The sequence below is a fragment of the Dunckerocampus dactyliophorus genome, chromosome 9, assembly GCF_027744805.1.
Source record: "Dunckerocampus dactyliophorus isolate RoL2022-P2 chromosome 9, RoL_Ddac_1.1, whole genome shotgun sequence".
NCBI lineage: Eukaryota > Metazoa > Chordata > Actinopteri > Syngnathiformes > Syngnathidae > Dunckerocampus > Dunckerocampus dactyliophorus.
Window position 1 is genome coordinate 9,755,018 of NC_072827.1, and position 21,769 is coordinate 9,776,786.

Sequence of the window (21,769 nt, forward strand, 5' to 3'; positions counted from 1 at the left end):
AATATTAATAGAATTTTTAACGGAAGTACTTATTCAGAAATGTAATTAGTTACCAGGGAAAGTAATCATTTCGTTACTTTTATGGGAAAACTTTCAAGTATGTAAAATAATTGTGATTCAGCGTTGCAATTTTCCACCAAAACGCTAAGGGGCAGTGTTTTCCTGAGAGTGCCCACCCATTTCTAGCCATTGCTCGCTACCAATGGCGGCTGAAGCGATATTCAGATGGTTGACATTGATATCAGTGCATAAATAACACACCAGGTAACGATAACAGCGTTGTAACGTGTGAAGTAGAAAACAAGAACGGTGTTCTAACTTCACAACTGAGCATCAATGGTGTAAATGTAGCATGAATGCTGAGTGAAAATCCTAAAGATCTACTCGTCCCCTATAGGCCACCATACTAATAGGCATCATGAATAATAATAACCACTGATCTGATGGTGCAGCACTTAAGGGAGTAATGTGCCTTTCTGCATTATGCAATACTTGAACGAAGTCAAAGAAGAAAGCTGTTCATGAATCTGAAGATTGTTTATTGGTGTTTTATGAGAAGGTGACATACAAACAAACAAAGGAACTTTACACAACAACCACTCATAAGACACAGTATGAGACACCTTGTCTTTACCTGGAAGGTCTATCATATAGTACACCCTCGCACTTGACTCATCTCCAATATTTCCATCAACACACCATCTGCCCTCTTGGAGGCAGTAAAGCTGTAGTAGTTCTATCTCAAGTACTTGAGTGGGCGTAATGAGGATTTCTCCACCAGTGATTTTCACATTCATTAACTTAATGCTAGCTAAGTGGTGGGAGTGAGATGGGATGGAGGGTGCTGAACGCTCTCAAGGTAAATAAATAAATATATACCTCCAGCGAAGAAACATAAATTACAATTTGTGCAAAAATAGTCAATCAGTTGCGCTAGAACAATGACTCTGTTCAAACTTTATCGGCCCTTAAGTTTATTTCACACAGCTGCTCTTTCAGTAATAATACAATTACCCAATATCGGATCAGAGAACATCTACTCCAATCCATCCTCACATAAATCAGCAAAGAAAACCACAGTGTACAAATGATTTAACCATGTTGCACACATATTTCTGAAACCTGGGATGGACTGGGACAAAAATGTCACCTATTACAAGCCTTCTCCTGGGAATGAACGCTTGCCCTCTGCTTTGGTGTACCATTACACCAACATGGACTGGTGGTAAAGTCTGTGATTTTATTCTCTACTTGGTGACAGAGCTCGTTACTGTACTTACCAAGGCAAGGCGCAGCAAAAAACCCCAAAATACAGTGCAACCTCGGTTAGCGTACGCTCAGGTTACCATGCTTTTCGGTTCACGTCGCAAATTGAAGCCAAAATTTTGACTCGGTTTGCGCACGTTTTCTTTCGTCGCGTTGTTAATACACCGCACGAGTCCAACTGTGTTTGTAATGCGTTTTTAAAAAAATCACAAAACGACATAGCATGTGAACATAATGGAAACCGGATGTAATTTAAAGTAAAATCAAGTCGGACATTTTGGGATGGATTACAGTCGTCCCTTGCCGCTTTTTCGCAAATTTTGCGACTTCACTCTATCACAGTTTTTTCTAAATGTATTACTTAATAAATCATGCTGTTTTGTGGTTGAATACGGCCTCTTATTGGTAAACAAAAATGCATATTTAAGCAAATTTTATGCACTTTTGCCTAAATGAAGCATTATCAAGCATAAAAATGGCTAAATGAAGTAAAATACAAATATAAGGCATTCAGAAGACACATTCAAAAATGCGGTGATGCTATGTAGTCTTCTACATTGATCACTCGGTGTGAAGTTACTGTAATGTTGGGTGTGACACACAAGCACCATACTTGATCGCCGGAACAACAGGCTTTTATTGTAGGTTTGAATGAGCTCACAACAGGCGCAATAATCCCTAACACGGGCTACACCAAGCTAAAACTCAACTCTGAACCCCCGACATCACTTCCTGCCCCACACCGGAACATATTTACAGCAACACACATGAGTACGGGTCTTATTTATGTCTTAAATGTCTTATTTTCGGTTATTATGTCTAATATATTGGGTAATAGGAGTGTAAAGGTGACTATAGGGGTGTCATTTCATCACTTTTTCTCGATGGCTCTGTTTAGAAGGTTGTAAACAGGTTTTCTATGCTCTAAACATGAAAATATTCCATGTATACAGTAAATAAGGAATCCTACTTCATGGTAATTCACTTATCACAGTTGGCTCTGCATACCAATTAACTGCTATTAAGGATGGATTACTGTTATAACGCTAACCGAGATTCCACTCTAAATTTAACAAACGTCCGTCAACCGGCCAATTATTGATCCGCCTGCTGGGGAAGGTCCCATTTCCCCCGATGGCCAGTCCGCCTCTGTCTGTGACCAATCAGTGCAATAATGGTTTTAAAAAACATCCACCCTGACGCTTCTACATTTTTACATTCTGTGTTTCAGTCAGCATCTTGGACAAGAAAGAAGAGAGGCCATTTAATAGAAGAGATTGCTATTTCAGACCTGTAAATGGATCACCCGTGCTGAAAAACTTGGCATGTAAAAGGTCCATTTAAAAGAAAAAAACAGCATGTCAATGTTCAATTAACATCAATAAGATCTCAGGCTATTCTATTTATAACAGGAAATGGGATGTGGACATTTCTTTGACGCAAATCATTTTGCTGATGCTTTGAGGTTGCTCAAGTGCCTCGTGGAGTGTGTCTGAAAACGAATGTGTCCGCTTGGAGATTTTTTTCTCCCTTTCATGCAAGTCAGCCTTTTTCCCTCTGCTCCAATCGTCCATTTGTACCATTCACCGCATGGAGATCCTTCCCGCATTAACCATCAGAGGTAACTACTGCATCGGACTAGTCTCTGGAAAGCCTTTTTGAAGTCCTCATTGAAGATGGTGTAGATAAGGGGGTTGATGAGCGAGTTGAGGTAACCCAGCCATGTGAGAAAGTCTGCCATCTCCACGGAAGTGCTGCAAGAGCTGCATGTGTTGACAATCACCTCCTTGACAAAAAAGGGCAACCAGCAAATGACAAAAGCACCGATGATCAAGCCCAGCGTGGAGGCAGCCTTGCGCTCCCGGGAGCCTGAGATGCGTGGTCCTTGGGAAAGCTGGCTCCTCCGTGACTCACTGCGTGAGTCATGCCGACGGGACTTGCAGTGAAACTTTTTCACCGAAATACGCACCCGTTCGCGTGGGGGCTCTTCAGTGGAGGGATCGGAGAAAGACTTATCTTGCGGGCTCACCGGCTCCGGACTCCGAGGCCCTCCATCTATATCTCCAGAGGGGTACGACGAAGGGATCATGCTCCCGTTGGTCATACAGGAGTGACGGCTCGCCCGGCTGGCCTCCCGACGCATGTAAAGAGTCTGAGCAGCCCGGTAGATTTTATAGTAGAGGATGAGAATGAGCAGGAGGGGGATGTAAAAAGCCCCGAGGGTGGCGTAGAGGGTGAAGGCCATGTGATGGTGGAGGATGATGCACTGGTCCTTCTGGTCTGCATCTCCAGTGTAGTGCCGCCACAGAAGAGGAGGAAGCGAGATGAGGATGGACAACAGCCACACAACCGCCACCATGGCTCCCGCCCGGGCCCCGGTACGTTTGCGTGAGTACTCCACGGCGTCGGTAATAGCCCTGTAGCGGTCGATGGCGATGGCAGCCAAGTGTAGGATGGAGCAAGTGCAGCACGTGATGTCCACACTTAACCAGAGGGTGCACACCGCCTTACCCATCACCCAGCTTTCTTTCTGGATGTATATGATACTGAAGGGCATGACCAGCACAGCCACCAGCAGGTCGGTCACCGCCAAGGAGCAGATGAGGTAGTTGGCCGGGTGATGCAACTTGCGCGTGACAGCGATGGCGGTGATCACCAAGCAGTTGAGGAACGTGGTGAGGATGGCCAGCACGGAGAGGGTCACTGACAGAAGGATCTTCTTGGGAGGCTGTCTGGCGGTCTCCAGTGTATCGTAACCGCCACTGCTTGTGGCAAACACCCCTTCAGTGCAGTTGGGGAAATCCATTCTGAAAACAGACCGAGCAAGAATTAGTTGAGTCCTTTTTAGTCTTATGTGTGTTTTGTGTTGTGTGGATGGACATGAGAAACAGATTTCTCCTTTTTTGATCAGTGCGAAGGCAAGAGGATGGCGGAGTAGAAGAGGAGATCTGGTTAATTCCATGCCCAAGAGGATTAAGGCAGTGCTCACACTAAATATTGGCCAGTTGTACTCACTTGCGTTCCCTGGTATGTAGTTGTTCTGTTGGCAGGTTATATATATTTTTAGTACATAGATGAGATAAGCACATTGGAAAAATACAGTCCAATCATTCCTGCCAGCAAATGGCAGAATATCTTCAAGTAATTGATGCACCCATAAAAATGTTTGACACGTGCCTCGCTCCTCCCCGTCCAGCAGCTCCTGCTAGCTTGTCGTTGACGTTCTCCTCTGATTTCGGCCCAACATTTGCAAAAAAAGTGACACTTGCAATTATTAGATTAGATTCCGCTCCTGAATGCCTCCCCATCTCTCTGCAATTGCCATTGGTAACTAGCGATGGAAACTAAAGTGCAAAATGCAGAGGTTTAAGCTGTAAATATGCCTCACACACTTATTAAACACATTTTAAAGGATACAATCAGTCGTCCCGGATATCAGGATAGAGAAGGCCGCATCTACACAATACACACTCCTTCCACACTCCTTTCCTGTTGTAATTCCAGCAACGACTTACAGTCAAATACTGATTAATTCAGTATTAATAATAAAATAAAAATACAAATAAATTATTTATAGTAACTTGTGGTCAGATTGTTACAAGTTTTAACGCCGTAATGTTATCTCTTTTCACGGTTCACTGCAACTATAGTGCGTTCAAACAAAGTGCGAAATCTCAACTCTTGCGGAAAAAACCTGACACTAAATACTGACCAGATGTACTCACTTGCGTTCCCAGCTATGCAAACCACAATGGCTGTGTTGAGAACACATTAAATCTATACGGCTATACGAGCTGTACGCTAAGGCTGAATCCCAATTCTACCCCTTACCCACCGTCTAACCCCTTACCCATAGGTTTTGCGCGTTCACGAGAATCAAGTGGTGTCGCAATGCTCCTTAAACCGAGGGGTAAGGGGTAAGATTTAAGGGGTATATACCCCTTAAAAACGAGTGCGGTAGCTACCACACTTGAAACGAAGGGGAAGGCGGAGCTACAACACCCGCTGAGAAGACGGAACCGCAGAGACCGAAAGAAACATATAAATGTAAGTAATTACGTATAACGATTGAGTTTCACAGTAACGTCGCTCATGTTTTATTACACATTTGCTACTCCATGTAAATACACACCATGTTTTAAATTGTTTGTTTTCGCTAGTTACTGTACTACTAGAGTCCCTTGATAGAGAGAGTTACGACATGACGAGTCGAAAAAAAACGGTCACGTGACTCGTGGAGCCATCTTGGGGCCAAATTCGCGTTTGCGTTCGCCTTTATACAACAGAATACAACAGTATTCTTGGCAGTATTGTTGTTTATTCAGCAAAAATGCCGGGTTGTTGTGCATTTGGATGCACATATAGACACGACAAGGGTTTCAAGCTGTACGGAATCCCTTCAGATATCAACAGACGGACAATTTGGGAGAATAAAATCAACCGTTTGGGCTGGAAGCCGAACTCGTCTTCAAAGCTGTGCGAGGTAGGTCAATTGAGAGTGTTCGGTCCCATGTGTTGTATTTGGTGTTGTGAATTTCTATTTAATGTGAATTCCACAAATACAAATTACAATGATTGCTTATGATTAAATTGTAGTTACCATGGCAACGCTTTGTCCCACAAACAAACACAAAAAAAAACATGTCTTGCACATCTTCATGTCAATGTCCTCATTTACACTAAGTTTCATTTAAAATGCTTCAAAGAAGGAATTCGCAATGTTAGATGTGAAGTGCAATAATGAAAAAAATATATATAAAAATCGTATTATACTGTTTATAATGGCCCAATTTTAGATTTATTTTGATCTGTATGGTCGGGGAACCTCATTTCGTGCACTTAATCTAAACTGCAGTTATTTTATGGATATTACATTGAATACCTTAATATTCTTTATACCACTTTTTACATGCATTGTCGTACTGTGCACGCTTGAATTGGCCCCAACATGGCGGCGTAATCTCAGTTGTCCTAACTCTCTGTATCAAGGGACTCTAGTTATAACTAGCCGGGCGCACGCCGATATCTAATTTCACTGCAATCTACTGCAGTTCATAAATGATTAGATGATTAGTTCTAGACAGAAACCACGTCAGCCTGTTAATTGTAAATTATATTTTTAAATCGCTCGCTAGCGAGAAGAATCTACATTACCGAACTGGCCGAGAGAGTGCCATGTTTGTGTCCGACTGAAGCGCCCCCTTTTCAGCCACGTCGGGTGGCTATTTCCCGCTCTATGCTCCGGTTCCCCTGAGCTCCTTGGAAGTGCGGAGGCCGCCCGGACATGTGTCCGCCTACAATGCACCGAGGCAGGTGGCTATCCCCGCTCCAGAGTGTACAGTGACGGTGTTTTCTAATCCAATCATTCATGTAACGTCGTGCATCGTAGTGAAGTCTGTTTGCTGTGAATAGCAGCCGTCGTAGTCCACTAACGATTGTCATGGCAAGATATGTTTATTGTATTCAGCATACAGTATGGCTAGTCAGGAAGTGAGTTAAATAAAATATGGTGACCACATCATCAAACTTGATTCAACTTTTGGAATCAAACATCACATCTTTTTTTTTACCATCACTCTATATTTGTTTTTGGCACACTGTTACTATACTACTATTACTATTGTATTGCTAACTACTATTACTATTGTATTTCCAATGAGTTAATAGTTGTAGCCCATCATTCATGCATGTGTGCCATTCCTGCAGGCGATGCTGCGCCAACTGAAGTCAGCCCTGTGCTACACAATACAGCACCCCAGCACCTTTCAAAAGCTACAATCTCAGTATGAAAAGTAAAATATGACGAAATGCAATTCTGGACTTTCTTACAAAACAATCTGAGGGAGAATATCAACGTGCACGTTGGCTGCATTAATTAAGTATGTGGGGTGCACGCGTGGTATTCTTCTGTAGACCACCCATCTGCTTGGGCCAGTAGATCGAATTGGGCATTAAACGCCTCCTAGTCCTGTCGTACCGGCCTAACGATGAGTTCCTGGACTCAAAACAAAGCTTAGTCCGTCTCTCTTTTTATGGTGCGCTCCTCTACTGCAGATGTCTGCAGCTGCGTGCCCTCACCCCATGTCCCTCCCCTCCCACTCAAACTTGACAATGTCGCCCACAAAAATGGCATGCACCTCGTAGCAAGCGAATAGCGCAGCCAGGAGCGCAAGGTGCATTCACTGACATTGGATCATTACGTCATAAGACCCACAACCCACTGAAAAAAAACGTCCTTTTGTTTGATATTGTGTTTCCCACATCTATCAGTGAAGTAAATTTAGCCTTTTATTACAATGCCCAGCCCCAGTTTGCAGTTTGCTCTGATTAAGTATAATCAGAGCAAAAAATCATTTTACAGTAGAGTGGAATAAAATTCACGGTACCAAGAGTGTTCTTCACACATCCTTTCATCATTTGAAAAAGTTTCTCAACCTCACACAATAGGGGATAAAAGCCAAGTTTTTATTCAAAATATCTATCAAGGAGAGTGAATTATAATAACTTTTGTTCAAGGTCGAGATTTGAAGCACTCGAGGGTTGGCAGTTACAGTATTTATTGAAGTTCCATGCTAACTATACAGTCCTACCTGTTTGGTGTGTACAGCGTGGCCTGCAGTGATTTTAGACAGCAGTGGACGTCCTGCACTGATCCGTCCCGCCTGCCAGCTCTGCCATTACATCACCTCTGTCGCTCAGGAACAGCTGTGATAGACAGAGAAGGGGAGAGAGACTGTGAAAAAAATGAGTGAGTGAAAGACGTGCTGTAGAGGAAGCAAAAGTAAGCGTCACAATCAAAGGAAGAAAGACAGAGCCAAGGACGACACATGCGGTTAAAGTCACCGAGAATGCGATGAATGGCTTTGCAAACGCTGCTTGCAAGTTTCCACTCAAATCATTTCCTGGCAAGTCCAATGTGGTTCTTCTGTTGGCTGGTTATTTATATTTTTTTATACGTGGATAACATAGCAAGAAAAGATTCAGTCTAGTCAGTCATGCCAGCGAATGTCGAAAATGCGTGAGTAATTGATATGCCCATAATACTTTTGACACACGCCTCACTCCTCTCCTTCCAAAACCTCCTGCTAGCTTGATGTTGACGGTCTCCTCCGATTTCAGATCAACATTTGCAAAAAAAAGTGACTGTTCTATTTATTTATTATCAGCTCCAGAAGCCTCCCCTTCTCTCTTCAATTGACAATTGGTCACTAGCGAGGGAAGCTAACAAGCTAAATACAGAATCCATGTTTAAGCCCTAAATATGCCTCACAAACTCATTAAACACTTTTTTAACGATAAATTACAGCAGGCTAAAGGCCACATCTACATAATCCACACCGCTTGCCTGTTGTAATTCCAGTAACGACTTATGGTCAAATATGAAATAATTTAGTATTTAAAGCCGTAATGTTCTATAAAAGTTTCACAGCACTATGGTGCCTTCAGAGGCCGCCAAAAAAAGTGCGATATGACAAAACATTGTCAGTGAAGCATTAAAGGGTCCCTGACATGATTCATCAACTTTTCTTACATATGTTGTATATTGTGTGTAATTGTGTTGTGTTCGATTTCTAGAAAGTGAACGGTAAATTCACAAAAATGATATTTATAATTCATGGCGCCACCCATGACGACCTAGCTCTCACACTTCAGCCCCATTCTGGAAGTTGCGTCATCAGGGCGACACCTCTCAGCTAAAGCAGAGTAAACAAACACTTCTTGAGGTAGATCGTCGACTTAGTTCAGTAGAGGTTTCATCAAAATAGTAGTCATGTCAAATGTTGTGTTGCTGCTGGATGTTCATAGTATCTGAGTGCTACTGCAAGTTTGTTTTCTTTTCCAAAAGAGGAAGGTTTAAAGGGATAGTTCGGATTTTTTGACATGAAGCTGTATGACATCCTCATCAGCATTGTAGTCCATTAACAGTGACTTACCCCCCCCCATTTGGGGAGGCATTTTTACGATGCAAATGTATTACTCTTTTGAACGCATATTGTTTTGAGAAGCCAAACTCTTTACTTAATTGTCCCCAGCAACTAAGCAGAACTACGTTGCTTGTCACAAAAATCAGACGGGAACTGCTGATGGGGATGTCATACAACTTGATGTAAAAAAATCCGAACTATCCCTTTAAGACGAAGAGTGCAGAGAACAAGAGACAAATGGAAGCCCACCTCGAGTTCTGTTCTTTGATGAATCATGTCAGGGACCCTGACCCTGAAGACATAAATGTGCGTGTGTTTTTTTTAACAATGGTACATATATGCACCTGTATAATCACATATTTATATTTTTGTACTAACTTAGTGTGAATGAGATGTGTTTTCAGAGGAAAAAAATACAAAAAAACATTTTTTTTTTCACCAAGAATCTGTAATTTTGTGCAGCGATCCACTGTATTTTGTTAGACAAAAACATTTTGACATTGATTTTAGATTGGATTTTTTTTTATATCAATTTTTACACTGTAGAAAGTAAATGGATGGATTGAACTACACATCTTGGTTCTACCTGAATCTTAATTTCTCATCTCACCAAGACATTTTGGAGAATTCTATGCTTTCCAACTTTGTGGAAACAGTTTGAGTAAATCCCTTTTTTGTTCCAGCATGACTGTGCCCCAGTGCACAACAGTGTCGGTACAAAACAGACATGCTCGGATGGTAAAGCTTTAATTAGGTTTTATTCGGAACATGCTTAAAGTTACACAGAAATACTGTCATTTTTGTACTTGTACAGTTCAACGTGTCCGAAAAGGAGTTGGAAGAAGCTGAGTTTACTGACGGAGTTGGGACTTGGGAAGAACTAGAACAGAGATGATGACATGTTGGATGAATGGACAAGAATGACTATTCTCCAAAAGAGTGGTAGTTTTGGGCCGACTTCATATTTTCCTCAATTTTTATTTCCTGGGGGTGCAGCTGTCTGTCCATCTAAAACTACCCTGCATGCAGATCATCAATCTCGAAGTGAGAAAGGCCTTCTGTGTATGCGCCATCCTTTAATTAAGAGTTTAAATCCAAATCCTCAGGTGCGACTGTCATGGCTGCTCTGTCTCATTCTCTGCATACAGTAACTCATCTTGAAGAGCGGGAACTGTTGCTATAGAAACACAAGAAGAAGAAGTAGATCTACAGTACTTTTGATAGGAGGCTGCGGCTGAGAACATTTGATTCCTGACTGCTAGCTGTAGATCCAGGGCCGGCTCTGGCATTTTTGTGGCCCAAAACAGGATTTTGGTGGTGAGACAACTACCAGATGACACATAATGCTACAACTAAGCAAACACACATTTATGCTGGAAAATAAAGATAAGAAATGAATTTATCGCAAATGTGTTTTTTTGAAGAAGGTCTCAGGGTAATAAGTAGGGCAAAATAACGAATAGACCATAAACCTTAACAAAATACAAAAGTAATATAAATATCAACTTCAAAAAAGTGCCTTCCAAGTAATCGGAATATAAAACATCTAAATTACAGATGCTCGATATTGGCTTTCTTCCTGATATTCAATATACCGATATTGTTCAGCACTTTTTACCGATACCGTTATCAACCGACACCGATATTAGCAGCAGCCAATTTCTCCCCTTAACTATTAACAAGTACATTTGTCTTAATAAATTCACATATAAGACAACAAATGAACCTCACTTACTTACAGGATTTACTGATTGGTCAGGTTAGAGCCTTTCTGGTCATGTGGTTCACCTTCGTGGGTGTGGCCCTAAACAACCACATAGAGCAGGGGTGTCCAAACCTTTTCCACTCAGGGCCACATAGTGAAAAATGAAAGGATGCAAGGGCCACTTTGATATTTTGTAAAGTAACACATGCAGATATGCAATCAACTTCGCTCTTTGCTCTTTTTTCACCATTTTTGCTGTTTTAAAAAAAAAATCTATCAAATATTTCAACTTTCTTCTTGTAAATTTTCTTCTCGTAATATTCCCATAACATTACGACTTTATTTCCATAAAATTTTGACCCTCACTATATTATAACTTTTCCCCAGCCTAATTTTTTAAAATTTAATTTTTGTTTCTCATCATATTACGACTTAAAAAATAACACATATTTTTTTTCTTTAATATTTCAAGTCTATTCTACTAAAATGACATTATTTTTTCCTCATAATATGACAACTTTATTGTCTTAAAATTGCGACCATTTTTCTCAATACAATACAACTTTTTTGTCTTCATATTTTGACTTTATTCTATTTCCACTTTCTTTTTGTAAATTTTCTTGTCATAATTATGACTTTATTCCTATTATAGTTGGACCTTATTCCCATAATATTATAATTTTCCCCAGACCAAATTTTCCAAAAATGACAACTTTATTTTGCTTTGTTTATTTCTCATAATATTCCGACTTAATTTTTTTTTTTCTCGTTAGAATACGACTTTCTTCTCTGAATATTTTGACTTTATTTTTGGAAAATTACAGCTGTTTTTTCCATTTCTGCTGTTGTTGTTTTTTTTTTTTCTATTTCAACTTTCTTCTTGTACTACGAATTCATTCCCGTAATATTTTGACCTTATTCCCATAATATTATAACTTTTTCCCCAACCTGATTTTCCATAAATTACAACTCGGTTTTGTTTTTCTCATAATATTACAACTTAAAAAACATATTCTTTCTTTAATATTTAATTTTCATGCTACTAAAATGACATAATTTTTCCTGATAATATTACAACACTATTCTTGTAACAGTACAACTTTTTCTCCTAGATTACAGCCTTTTTCTCCTTTTTCCGATCGGGCTACACTTTGGGTTGTGTGGGGTACAGTTCAACACTGATGATCAGGGAAATGGGATGAACCATTAGAGTGGAGAATGCGTGGATTATTTATGCTATATAAAATATACTGCAGAGTTATGAGTAATGTTTGTAAAGTTTGACCACCTGCTATTTCACAGTTTAAAAGATGCCAAAAAATCTCCTGACCGTGTGCTCACAACTAAGGCACTTTTGAAATGCACTTCACGCTCAAAACAAAAAAGAAAAGCACTTGATCAAGTGTGTGAGAAGACACAGTTGATTACGCCTCCTTGACTGTGAAATGATCTTAACATTTAAATAGCTTTCGGCAGTAAAATTCCACAAAGAATATTAGTTCACTAGCCTGTAAAGGAAATGTATTTTGTTTCGCTAAGCATGTATTCTGTAGATGACTATGCGTAGATATGTAGACGCACATTAGTTATCTGCAAGGCTATATGTCACCGCTTTGACACCTGGAAATGTGGAACGCATCTACTTTACAGTGTCAGCGCGTAGCTGAAGAAATCCTCTGCTTTTGTCTTCAAATGTTCTAAACTGCAGGCTTTTTGTTCAAGGGCATCGGAAGATAAGCTGTACTTAGCCAGTGTGGACGTCATTATTGTGTGGGGGGGGAAGGGGAAGCTTGTGGAAGATTTCACCGAAGAGGCGTAACAAACTAATTTACTGACTGCAGCCATGGAGGAAGTGTTCATGTTAAGTACTGTATACTTCCATTAGCAGAAGATGTGACTTGTGGAGGAAGTGTAGCGACAAACAGCAATTTAAAGGGGTGTTTTAAGCGCAACGTTATTCATACCCTGGCCAAATTTGGAGTCAAAGTCATTTTGTTTTTGGGGAATGACTGGAAACACAAGTGAGTGACTGGAAGACTGGAATTCAGACAGTATTGGCCACACCTTTTCTATTCAAGATTCTAAAAACAATCCAATGAGACATCAATATATGCTAATCTAACTCAACAAAACATCAACATATCAGTTTTGTGTTAAAGGTGACACAGCAAATTAGTGTAATACACTGGAAACTCGGTTAGCATACGACCCAGTTAGTGTGTTTTTTGGTTAACGTTGAAAATTGACCCCTAAATTTTGCCTCGGTTTGCATACGTTTCCCAGTTAGCGTACAATATGCCGTGTTATTGATACACTTCATGAGTCAATCTGTGTTCTTCATGCATTTTTATCACAAAATGTCCTTGCTAGCAGCCTATTAGCTTGCTAATACATGAAAACAAATACATGAAAGTCAGCTCCGTCGCTCGTCTATGATGTCATCCAAGGTTGACTCTGCAGTTCTTTGCTAACTAACACAGTTACACCACAAATCTCTGCTGTTTTTTTTTTTATCACAGCCACAAAGCAAGCCACAATGAAGCCAAAGAAAGGTGCAAGTGCCAGTATTTTGATAATGGAGGTAAGAAACACTATTGAATTCAAGAAAAAAATAATAGCAAAACAGGAAGGTGGTGTCTGAGTGGATTTCGCTCCCACATCGTGTCTTTGTCACATCTCCAATGAAGGTAAAAGTAACCTTAAATGTTCATTTATCCCTTCCATTCCTCATTTTTATGTATTGTGAATTGTTTTGTGCATGTAAAACTATGATTGTCAAACTCTAAAAACATGTTTTGTATTAACATTTTTGAGACTTGTGGCGTAACTGTGTTAGTTACCAAAGACCTACAGAGTCAACCACTGATGACATCATAGTTTCCATGTGCTCAACTATACAGTCAAAATTGGTATATTTCAGACATAATTAATCATGATTAATTAATTTGAAAACTGTGATTTTGGCACCGGTATCAGATATGTAAACCACGGGTATTTTAATATGGTTGTCCTCAGATGTATAATGTGTAATTGTCTCATGATATTTTAACACATTTCACTATTTACTTACATTATTTACTTACTTACTTACTTTGAAATCAGAAGTCAAAGTGCCCAGCAGAAATTCGAATATACAGCTTTAGTATAATTCATGTTAAATGTGGTTAACAATAAAATGAAATAAAATAAAATAAAATAAAATAAAAATAAGAAACTCCAATTGCATGCAAAAAGACACTTAATTTTTAAAAATTAATGTATTTATATATATATATGTATATATATATATATATACAGTCAAACTTGTCTATAACGGCCACTAGAGGGAGTCTGCAAAAGTGGCCGCTATAGACAGGTGGCCTCTATAGACAGGTTGGCGTCCAGTTTGAATGTTGACCAGTAGAGGAAAAAAAAGAAAAAAAAGGGAAAATAATAATAATAATAATAATGTTGACCAGTAGAGGGCACTGCGGACTGCGGATAAAAGTTGTACAGCACTACTACTTGTAGGCTTGTTACTATCATGGTTCATGGTTCATGGTTTTAATCCTGAAAATGCATGAGTCAAACAGTAGCACATCACATAGTACAATTCACAATTTTGCATGTCCAAAAAGGAGTAGGAAGAAGCAAAGCTTATTTAATCCTACCCCTCATCAGTTTCACATCAGTTGCAATACATTTATTCACCTCTTGTTCTTCCAAGTGTACTTTGTAGGTCTACATGACAATGTAGTGCAATCATAGCCAAGGTTTTTACTTACTAAAAGGAAGCTAGAGGCTTAATAATAACTGATAGAATATATCCACGACCCACAGAACAAAGCTGTGCTAGTAATGTCTTACGCTTGTTTTTTATATTTTACTTTTTATACGGCAGTGTCATTACAGCTTTAGTTCATCAGGAAGTGACGGGAAGTGACGGTGGGCGTCCCGAGCAGGAGAGCTAGGCTCAGTGCTAGCTGTGAGTTTCGAGAGAGTTGGGAAGTGTGTTTATGTTGGCGTGGATGTAAAGTCCTGCAGTGTTCTCCGCTGTTAATAAAGCGATTAAACTGCATTGGCGACGTGAGTCTCTCCTTCCCCACAACAAGCGGCATTACAGTATTGACCAGTGCACACCAGGAAATAAACAGTGTCATTTCTTACAGGCATTGGCTGGACAGCTATGTAGTGGGGCTTGTTTAACCTTTGCCTTGTGGGCAAGCAGGAAGGAGAGACAATGCTGAGAGATGTGTGTGTGTTCTGAGCTGCTGTCTGGTGGCCGCGTTCAAGAAATAAAGTTGGCAGAAGCAACAGGAGAAGTTTCCTTCTTTGCTTCGGAGCTGAATAACACTGACAAGTTAGCAGACTAGTAGCGAACGGAAAAGAAGATGGCTTTGTTTTGTCGAATACAGAAGATGAGGACTTTGATGGATTTGTGGATGAGGATTGATAAAAAATAACGTGAGTACATTCTAAAATACTTCAATTAAGTACAACCAAACTCAGTTTTGCTCCCGCTGCCGCATGCATGCTAGCGTATGTTTTTTTTTTTTTTTATTGTAACGTCGCTGGGAGCACGTCCTGTTCCCAGTCTACTTTGCGGTAATGTTTTGGTGCATTTGGTGCACGGCTTGAAAAACGAAACTTTTTCGTGCATGAAGATTCTACTTGAGTTGGTAATTTGGCCGCTATATGCGGTCAGATATTGACCAAGGGAGACAAAATGGGTGGCCGCTGGCTGCGTTAGACAGGTGACTGCTATACAAAGGGTCTATAACATGTAAATTTGCTGCGGGGGATTTTTCAGTGGCTGCTATAGGCAGGTGGCCGTTCTATGAAGGTGGCCGCTAAGACAGGTTTGACTGTGTGTGTGTGTATATATATATATATATATATATATATACATATACTGTATACAGTACATAAACAAATAAACATTTTTAATAAATGTTCATAATAATTAATAAATTATAATAAAATAATCAAAAAGATATAAAAAGTGTATTTTATTTTTTATGTAATAATATATAAACAATTTAACAATTGAAAAAATAAAATAACTAATCAGAATATTTAATGAAAAACAAAATAAATGCAAATGCTTATTTTTAGAAAAGTTTTTAAATATAATAATATTAGGTGTGTCCGCTATTTCCGCGCTTTTTTATATTCCCGCTGCACCTCGACACGGTTAAGCAAAGCATAGCCTGAAGTATCACTGCGTGTGGACTGTTATGGACTCGCTCCTGCACGCACACGGGGCTTCAAGGTGTGTAAACTCCAAAACTTTGCACAGAAACACGCCCACAAATGTTACTCAGATTGAAGTTACAGATGTCCGCCATCTCCTGGTGTGAAGTATTAACTCCATGGGTCATCATATTAGCTGCAAATTCCGAAATATTGCTTGTCGCAAATTTGCGACTTTGGCTCTTATAGGGCTATATCGGTTTTCATGATAGGGAAAAAAAACAATATCGATATTGACTGATATACAATTTTTATGCCAATATCGGGCCGATAACATTGAACATCCCTAAATTATAAACAAGTTAACAATAAAAAAAAATCAATAATTAACAAAAATAAAATGAGAAAATCATTTTAAAAAGATAAATTTTTTAAAAAGTGTCTTTTTGACGTGCATTATTTCCAAGCTTTCGCAGGCCATATGAAACGATAAGGTGCGCCCAATTTGGCCCCCCGGGGACTTTTGACACCTATGATGTAAACGATACCCAACCCTAATTCCTAGTTTCCAGTCACAGTAGTGTCTTATGCAAAGTCCACACACAGATAACCAAATACATAAACGTTAAATAGGTGCAAAGCCAATCAAATTAAAGCCAAGCTGTTGTCAACAAGCGGTGGATCTTTTTATTCAATAAAAACAGGAAAACATAAAAAAAAGAAACTTGCCTGCCAAGGGTATGCAGATTAAATGAACCAAAGCTCAGCCTTGCTTGCAGCCCGTACACACATATTCACGAAAAAACCACAAGGTTGTGCACCAATCAAAAAGAGGGTCATCTCTGTGACATTTAATCTTTTTCTCACTGTCCTCTTAGGAGAACAGCAGGGTAGCAGCAACACATCGACACGTGCAGGATAGCGACAGTGTGTGTGTGGAAGAGAGAACTGTGCTGTGACTGACATTTATTTGCATCTCCAGACAGCTGCAAATAAATAATGTCAGGACGATAAAAGGGCAGAGGAGCACTCCTCAGGCTTTGTCTGCCGTATCTGTTTCACGCTGGAGTGATGATATATTGCGAAAGGCACCTTGTACGGCCGATTAAGTAAAGTGGAACCATGAGTGGAATGTAACGTACGTCGTATGGCATGCTGGGTAGGGCTACCCAGCATGCCTTGTGGACACTTTGGCAGCAGCTGGAAGTTTGCATGAACAAACACACTACTCTGTAGTATGAGCAGACACAATGCAGTACAGTATGGTACGCAATAAAGGTAATGGCATAATCTGCAGCAAAATTAAACTTGTGTGGGAATGAAGGCCATCCCTCCTGTTTCTAGGCCACTGATCCTCTGCAGGGTGGCATGGGAAATAAAGAAGAAGACGCAGCTAACCAGCTAAAATCTCTCCTCACCTCTCAAGCATTTGAGGTATCCTGACTTGAAAAGGCTCTCTCCACCTTTCTTGACAGGGAAACTGTAATTCAGTGTGCAGATGAGTGAAGAGAACTGCTCTTCTGCTCGCTGGCCGTCTAAAACATCGTGCCTGCTCTCCAAAAAATCACCATGGAAGTGTCCTAATTGTTCCACAGCGTCTCACGCTGCTTAGCAATAGTGAGGAAGTTGACAATACTACAACACATTTTTTTTCTCCCTTAATAATACAAAATGTCATTTAAAAACTCCATTTTGTGTTCAGTTGTGTTGTCATTGACATTTTTATTTTTTTTTTGATGATCTGAAACATTTAAGTGTGACAAACAGGCAGAAAATAAGAAATCAGGAAGGGGGCAAACACGTTTTCACACCTCTGTATATGCAGGGGTGACCAAAGTGCGGCCTGCGTCTGTTTTTTATTGGCACATTCTAAAAATATAACTTAACAAGAAAACGGAAAAAAAAAACAACAGCGAAAATGTAAAAACCAGCAGTAATTTTACAAGAATTATGTTAAAATATTAAGAGAAAAAAGTTGTAATCTAATGAGAAAAAGAAAATAACCTAATACTATGATGAAAAATAACATGATTTTAGTTATTTTTTAAATCTCGTAATATTATGAGAAACAAAATAAAATTATATATGTATATATATAATAAATAATAAGCAATAATAAAATAATAATATATAATAATAAAAATAATAAACTTATACTTTTGGGAGAATTAGGTTGCGGAAAAAGTTATCATATAACGGGAAGAAAGTCAAAATATTGTGGGAATAAAGTCATAATTATGAGAAGAAAATTTACGAGAAGAACATTTGGGAAAAAATAGCTGTAATTTTATCAGAATAAAGTCAAAATATCAATGGAAAAAGCCTTATTCTAACAAAAAAAAAGGTTGCAATTTTAAGAGACCAAACTCATAATAATATGAGGAAAAAATCTGTCATTTTAGTAGCATGGAGCTGAAATATTAAAGAAAAGTATGCTTTTTTTTAAAAGTTGTAATATTATGAGGAACAAGCAAAAAATCAAAGAATATAGTTGTAATTTTTGGAAAACTAGATTGGAGAATAAAGTCAAAATATGATGGGAACAAGACAAAACATTAAGACAAGAAAACTTAAAGAAGACAATTGAAATTGTTGGAAAATTAAAAAACAAAAACAAAAAATAGCTGTAATTTTATGACAATAAAGTCAAAATATCAAGAGAAAAAAGTTGCAATTTTACGAGAATAATGTCATTTTAGTTGGATAGAATTGAAATGTTAAAGAAAAAATATAATAATAATAATAATAATAATAATAATAATAATAATAATAATGATAATAATAATAATCATCATCATCATCATCATATATATATATATATATATATATATGTATATATATATATATATATATATATAATCAATATAGTGGTAATTTTTAAAAAATTAGATTGTGGAATAAAGCCAAAATATGATGGAAATAAAGTCATAATTATGAGAAGAATATTTACCACAAGATAGTAGAAAAAAAGCAAAAACCAAAGGTCATACTAATAATGACCACCCATATCATCAAAGCTGAGATGCAGTTTTTCCTTGAATAACTTGTAAATATATCAAAGTGGCCTTGCATCCTTTCATTTTTTAGTATGTGGCCCTCGGTGGAAAATGTTTGGACTTCTACTAAGCGGGAACTTTTTGGTAAGAAGACTTGATGAGTTGTTTGATGTAGATGGGCTGCCGACATAAGCGAGTTTTGCTATATTACAAATTCCTCTGGAAAGAGGAATAATTCCGGGGTCTGATATTCCTACACCCATATTTTGTGGCCCCCTACTTGACATCAAAGTGTAGTGTAAGTGCAGCCCATGCACCCTGTTGGAGTTATACAGTGGAACCTCGGTATGCGTATGCACCAGTTACCATGTTTTTCGGTTTGAGGAAAAATTTTGCCCCGGTTTGTGTACATTTTTTTGGTTAGCGTACAATATGGCGCACGTCTTGTCACATCATTAATACACTGAGTCCAACTGTGTTCTTAATGTATTTACATTGCAAAATGTCCTTACTAGCAGCCTATTAGCTTGCTATTAGCTTGCCAATACATGGAAACAGGAAACAGAAGTCATCTCCGTTGTCTATGATGTCATCAGCAGTTGACTGTAGATCTTTGTTTACTAACAGTTACGCCACAAGTCTCTGCTTTTCTTTTGATCACAGATGCAAAATAACCCCAAAATGGAGCCAAAGAAAAAAACAGGAAGGTGGTGTCTGTGTTGATGTTGCTCACATTGTGTTTTTGTCAACAATCATGTTTTCAGTGACGCTAAAAGTAACCTTAAATGTTCATTTATCCGTTTCATTCATCATTTATATGCATACTGAAGTGTTTTCGGCGCATAAAACTATTTGTAAACTCTAAAAACGTGTTTTGCGTGGCTTTCTGGGTACGGATTAAATAGATTAGTTAGTTAGAGAAGGTTTCAGTTACAGTCAGACCTTCTGGAATGGATTAATAAGGATAACCGAGGTTGAACAGTATTTCTATTCTAGCGACCTTGAATCCCACAGCGAAATGAACGGGGGCTTCACTAGACAGAACACTGACTACAATCACCAACACAACGATGACAGCAAGACAACAGGTAAGAAAACACACAAACAGCAAATCCCAGGACAACTACTACTAATATGGGGAATAATAACTTAACTCTTCACTTGTCTCTTTACCAACTTTTCACAATTCAAATGCCGCAAGGCATGCTGGGAAGTGTTGCCAGCTCCCAGCATGCCTTGCAGCACCTTTTTGTGTTGTGTGCTGTGTGCTGCGATACTGCCCTCTCTCTGCTCCTTGTTGCAGCGCACCTTGCACACCTCGTGGAGAACTAATTGGCACACCTGCAGCTCATCAGGGGCAAGCTTCTTAAGCCGCAAGTGCTCCTTCACTGGTTGCCAGATTGTTTGTCACGCATTTGCCGACTCAGGCCCTGATCTGCAGCAGCTATCTGCAATTGTTTTTGCTACGATAGCCGTGCCTTTTGCCTAGCTCTACCTTTTTCCCTGCCCGCCTTCTCCGGCAGTGTAAATAACCTTTCCTGTTATTCTGTGCCTGCTTGGTTTTCAGCAGAGCCTTTTGTGTTTACTGAGGTGTCACCAGTATTTTCTCTGCCTCTTTTCGGTAGCTCCTTTAGTTCTTTATGCCCTTTTTCCCCGTAATCATTTCGGGCGATCTTTTCTTTGTATTTTTATTCCTACGTTGTACTTTGCATCCCGTTTTGTGCCATCACCGGTACTGGGTTGGAATAAATACTTTTCCTAAACCTCTCATCGGCTCACGCATCTTGGGATCCAGTCTCCGGCACAAGCCGAGCCTAACATTTTTATATTCTAAGAAGGACATGCATGGGCAAATTGCTGAGATTAAAAAGGTTAAATTACTCTGGAATGAAATAAGTTACAAAAACCAGAAGATAAAAAGAACAACAAACATAGAGGTGGACTGAAAATTAGGACCGCTGCATAGTCCTAATTTCTGTGGAAACACCTGTCCTATCGCTCTTACAGGCTCTCAAAAAGGTAACAGAAATGACCTTTTAATGCACATATTCATATCTTTATGTAAGTGTCAAGAAAAACAGTATACATACAGTATACTGTATTTAACAATTGTGACTTTTCCCTAATGGTTGGTCATTTTTGTAAATATTTGTTGCCTCATTTAAATTAGTCAGCTCATGCGGCAAAACCAAACCAAACATCAACATATGCAAATGATGTCGATATGCCATGTGGGGACTTAAGCTCTCCTGTACACATCCTCTGACAGTGGGAGGCTTCTCGGGTCCACTGGTTATCAATAATTTTATAGCTTGGGGATTATCCAGCCAAAGGACTACCTTTTTTTCAGAGCTTTTGTTTAACATCGAGTATTACAGCTTTCAGAATGTATTTACATGTCTTGAAACACGTATAAAATGTCATTTTGCGCATGCATTAAAGCGGGTGTAATTGCCGCTGTCTTTAAAGCAACATTAAGAAATGGTAGTTACACCTACCAAGCGTGAAAGGGCAAATATGACAGCTATTTTCACCAGTGCTGGCTGATTTGTATGTTGGTTAGAGAGCAGGATTATGCAAAAACCACACCACGTGTTTCCACACCACATTGAGGATAGGCAAGATAAGCAAGAGTCCATAAAATGTTGTTGCACATTGGGAAATGGCAATCTCGTTGACGCTGCATCCATTGAAAGACTTTGTGT

General features: G+C 39.1%; 1 protein-coding gene across 1 annotated transcript in view; it reads right to left on the reverse strand.

Moving 5' to 3' along the window:
- Window positions 1–546: 546 nt before the first annotated feature.
- The window catches only part of htr1fa (5-hydroxytryptamine (serotonin) receptor 1Fa), a 52,714-nt gene continuing 31,491 nt past the window's right edge, over window positions 547–21,769 (reverse strand). The window contains exons 2-3 of the mRNA XM_054787801.1: window positions 7,857–7,971; window positions 547–4,073 (exon numbers count right to left, since the gene is read on the reverse strand). Of these exons, the coding sequence (XP_054643776.1) occupies window positions 2,882–4,072 (1,191 nt within the window). The 5' untranslated portion in view covers window position 4,073; window positions 7,857–7,971 and the 3' untranslated portion in view covers window positions 547–2,881. The remainder of the gene's footprint in view (window positions 4,074–7,856; window positions 7,972–21,769) is intronic.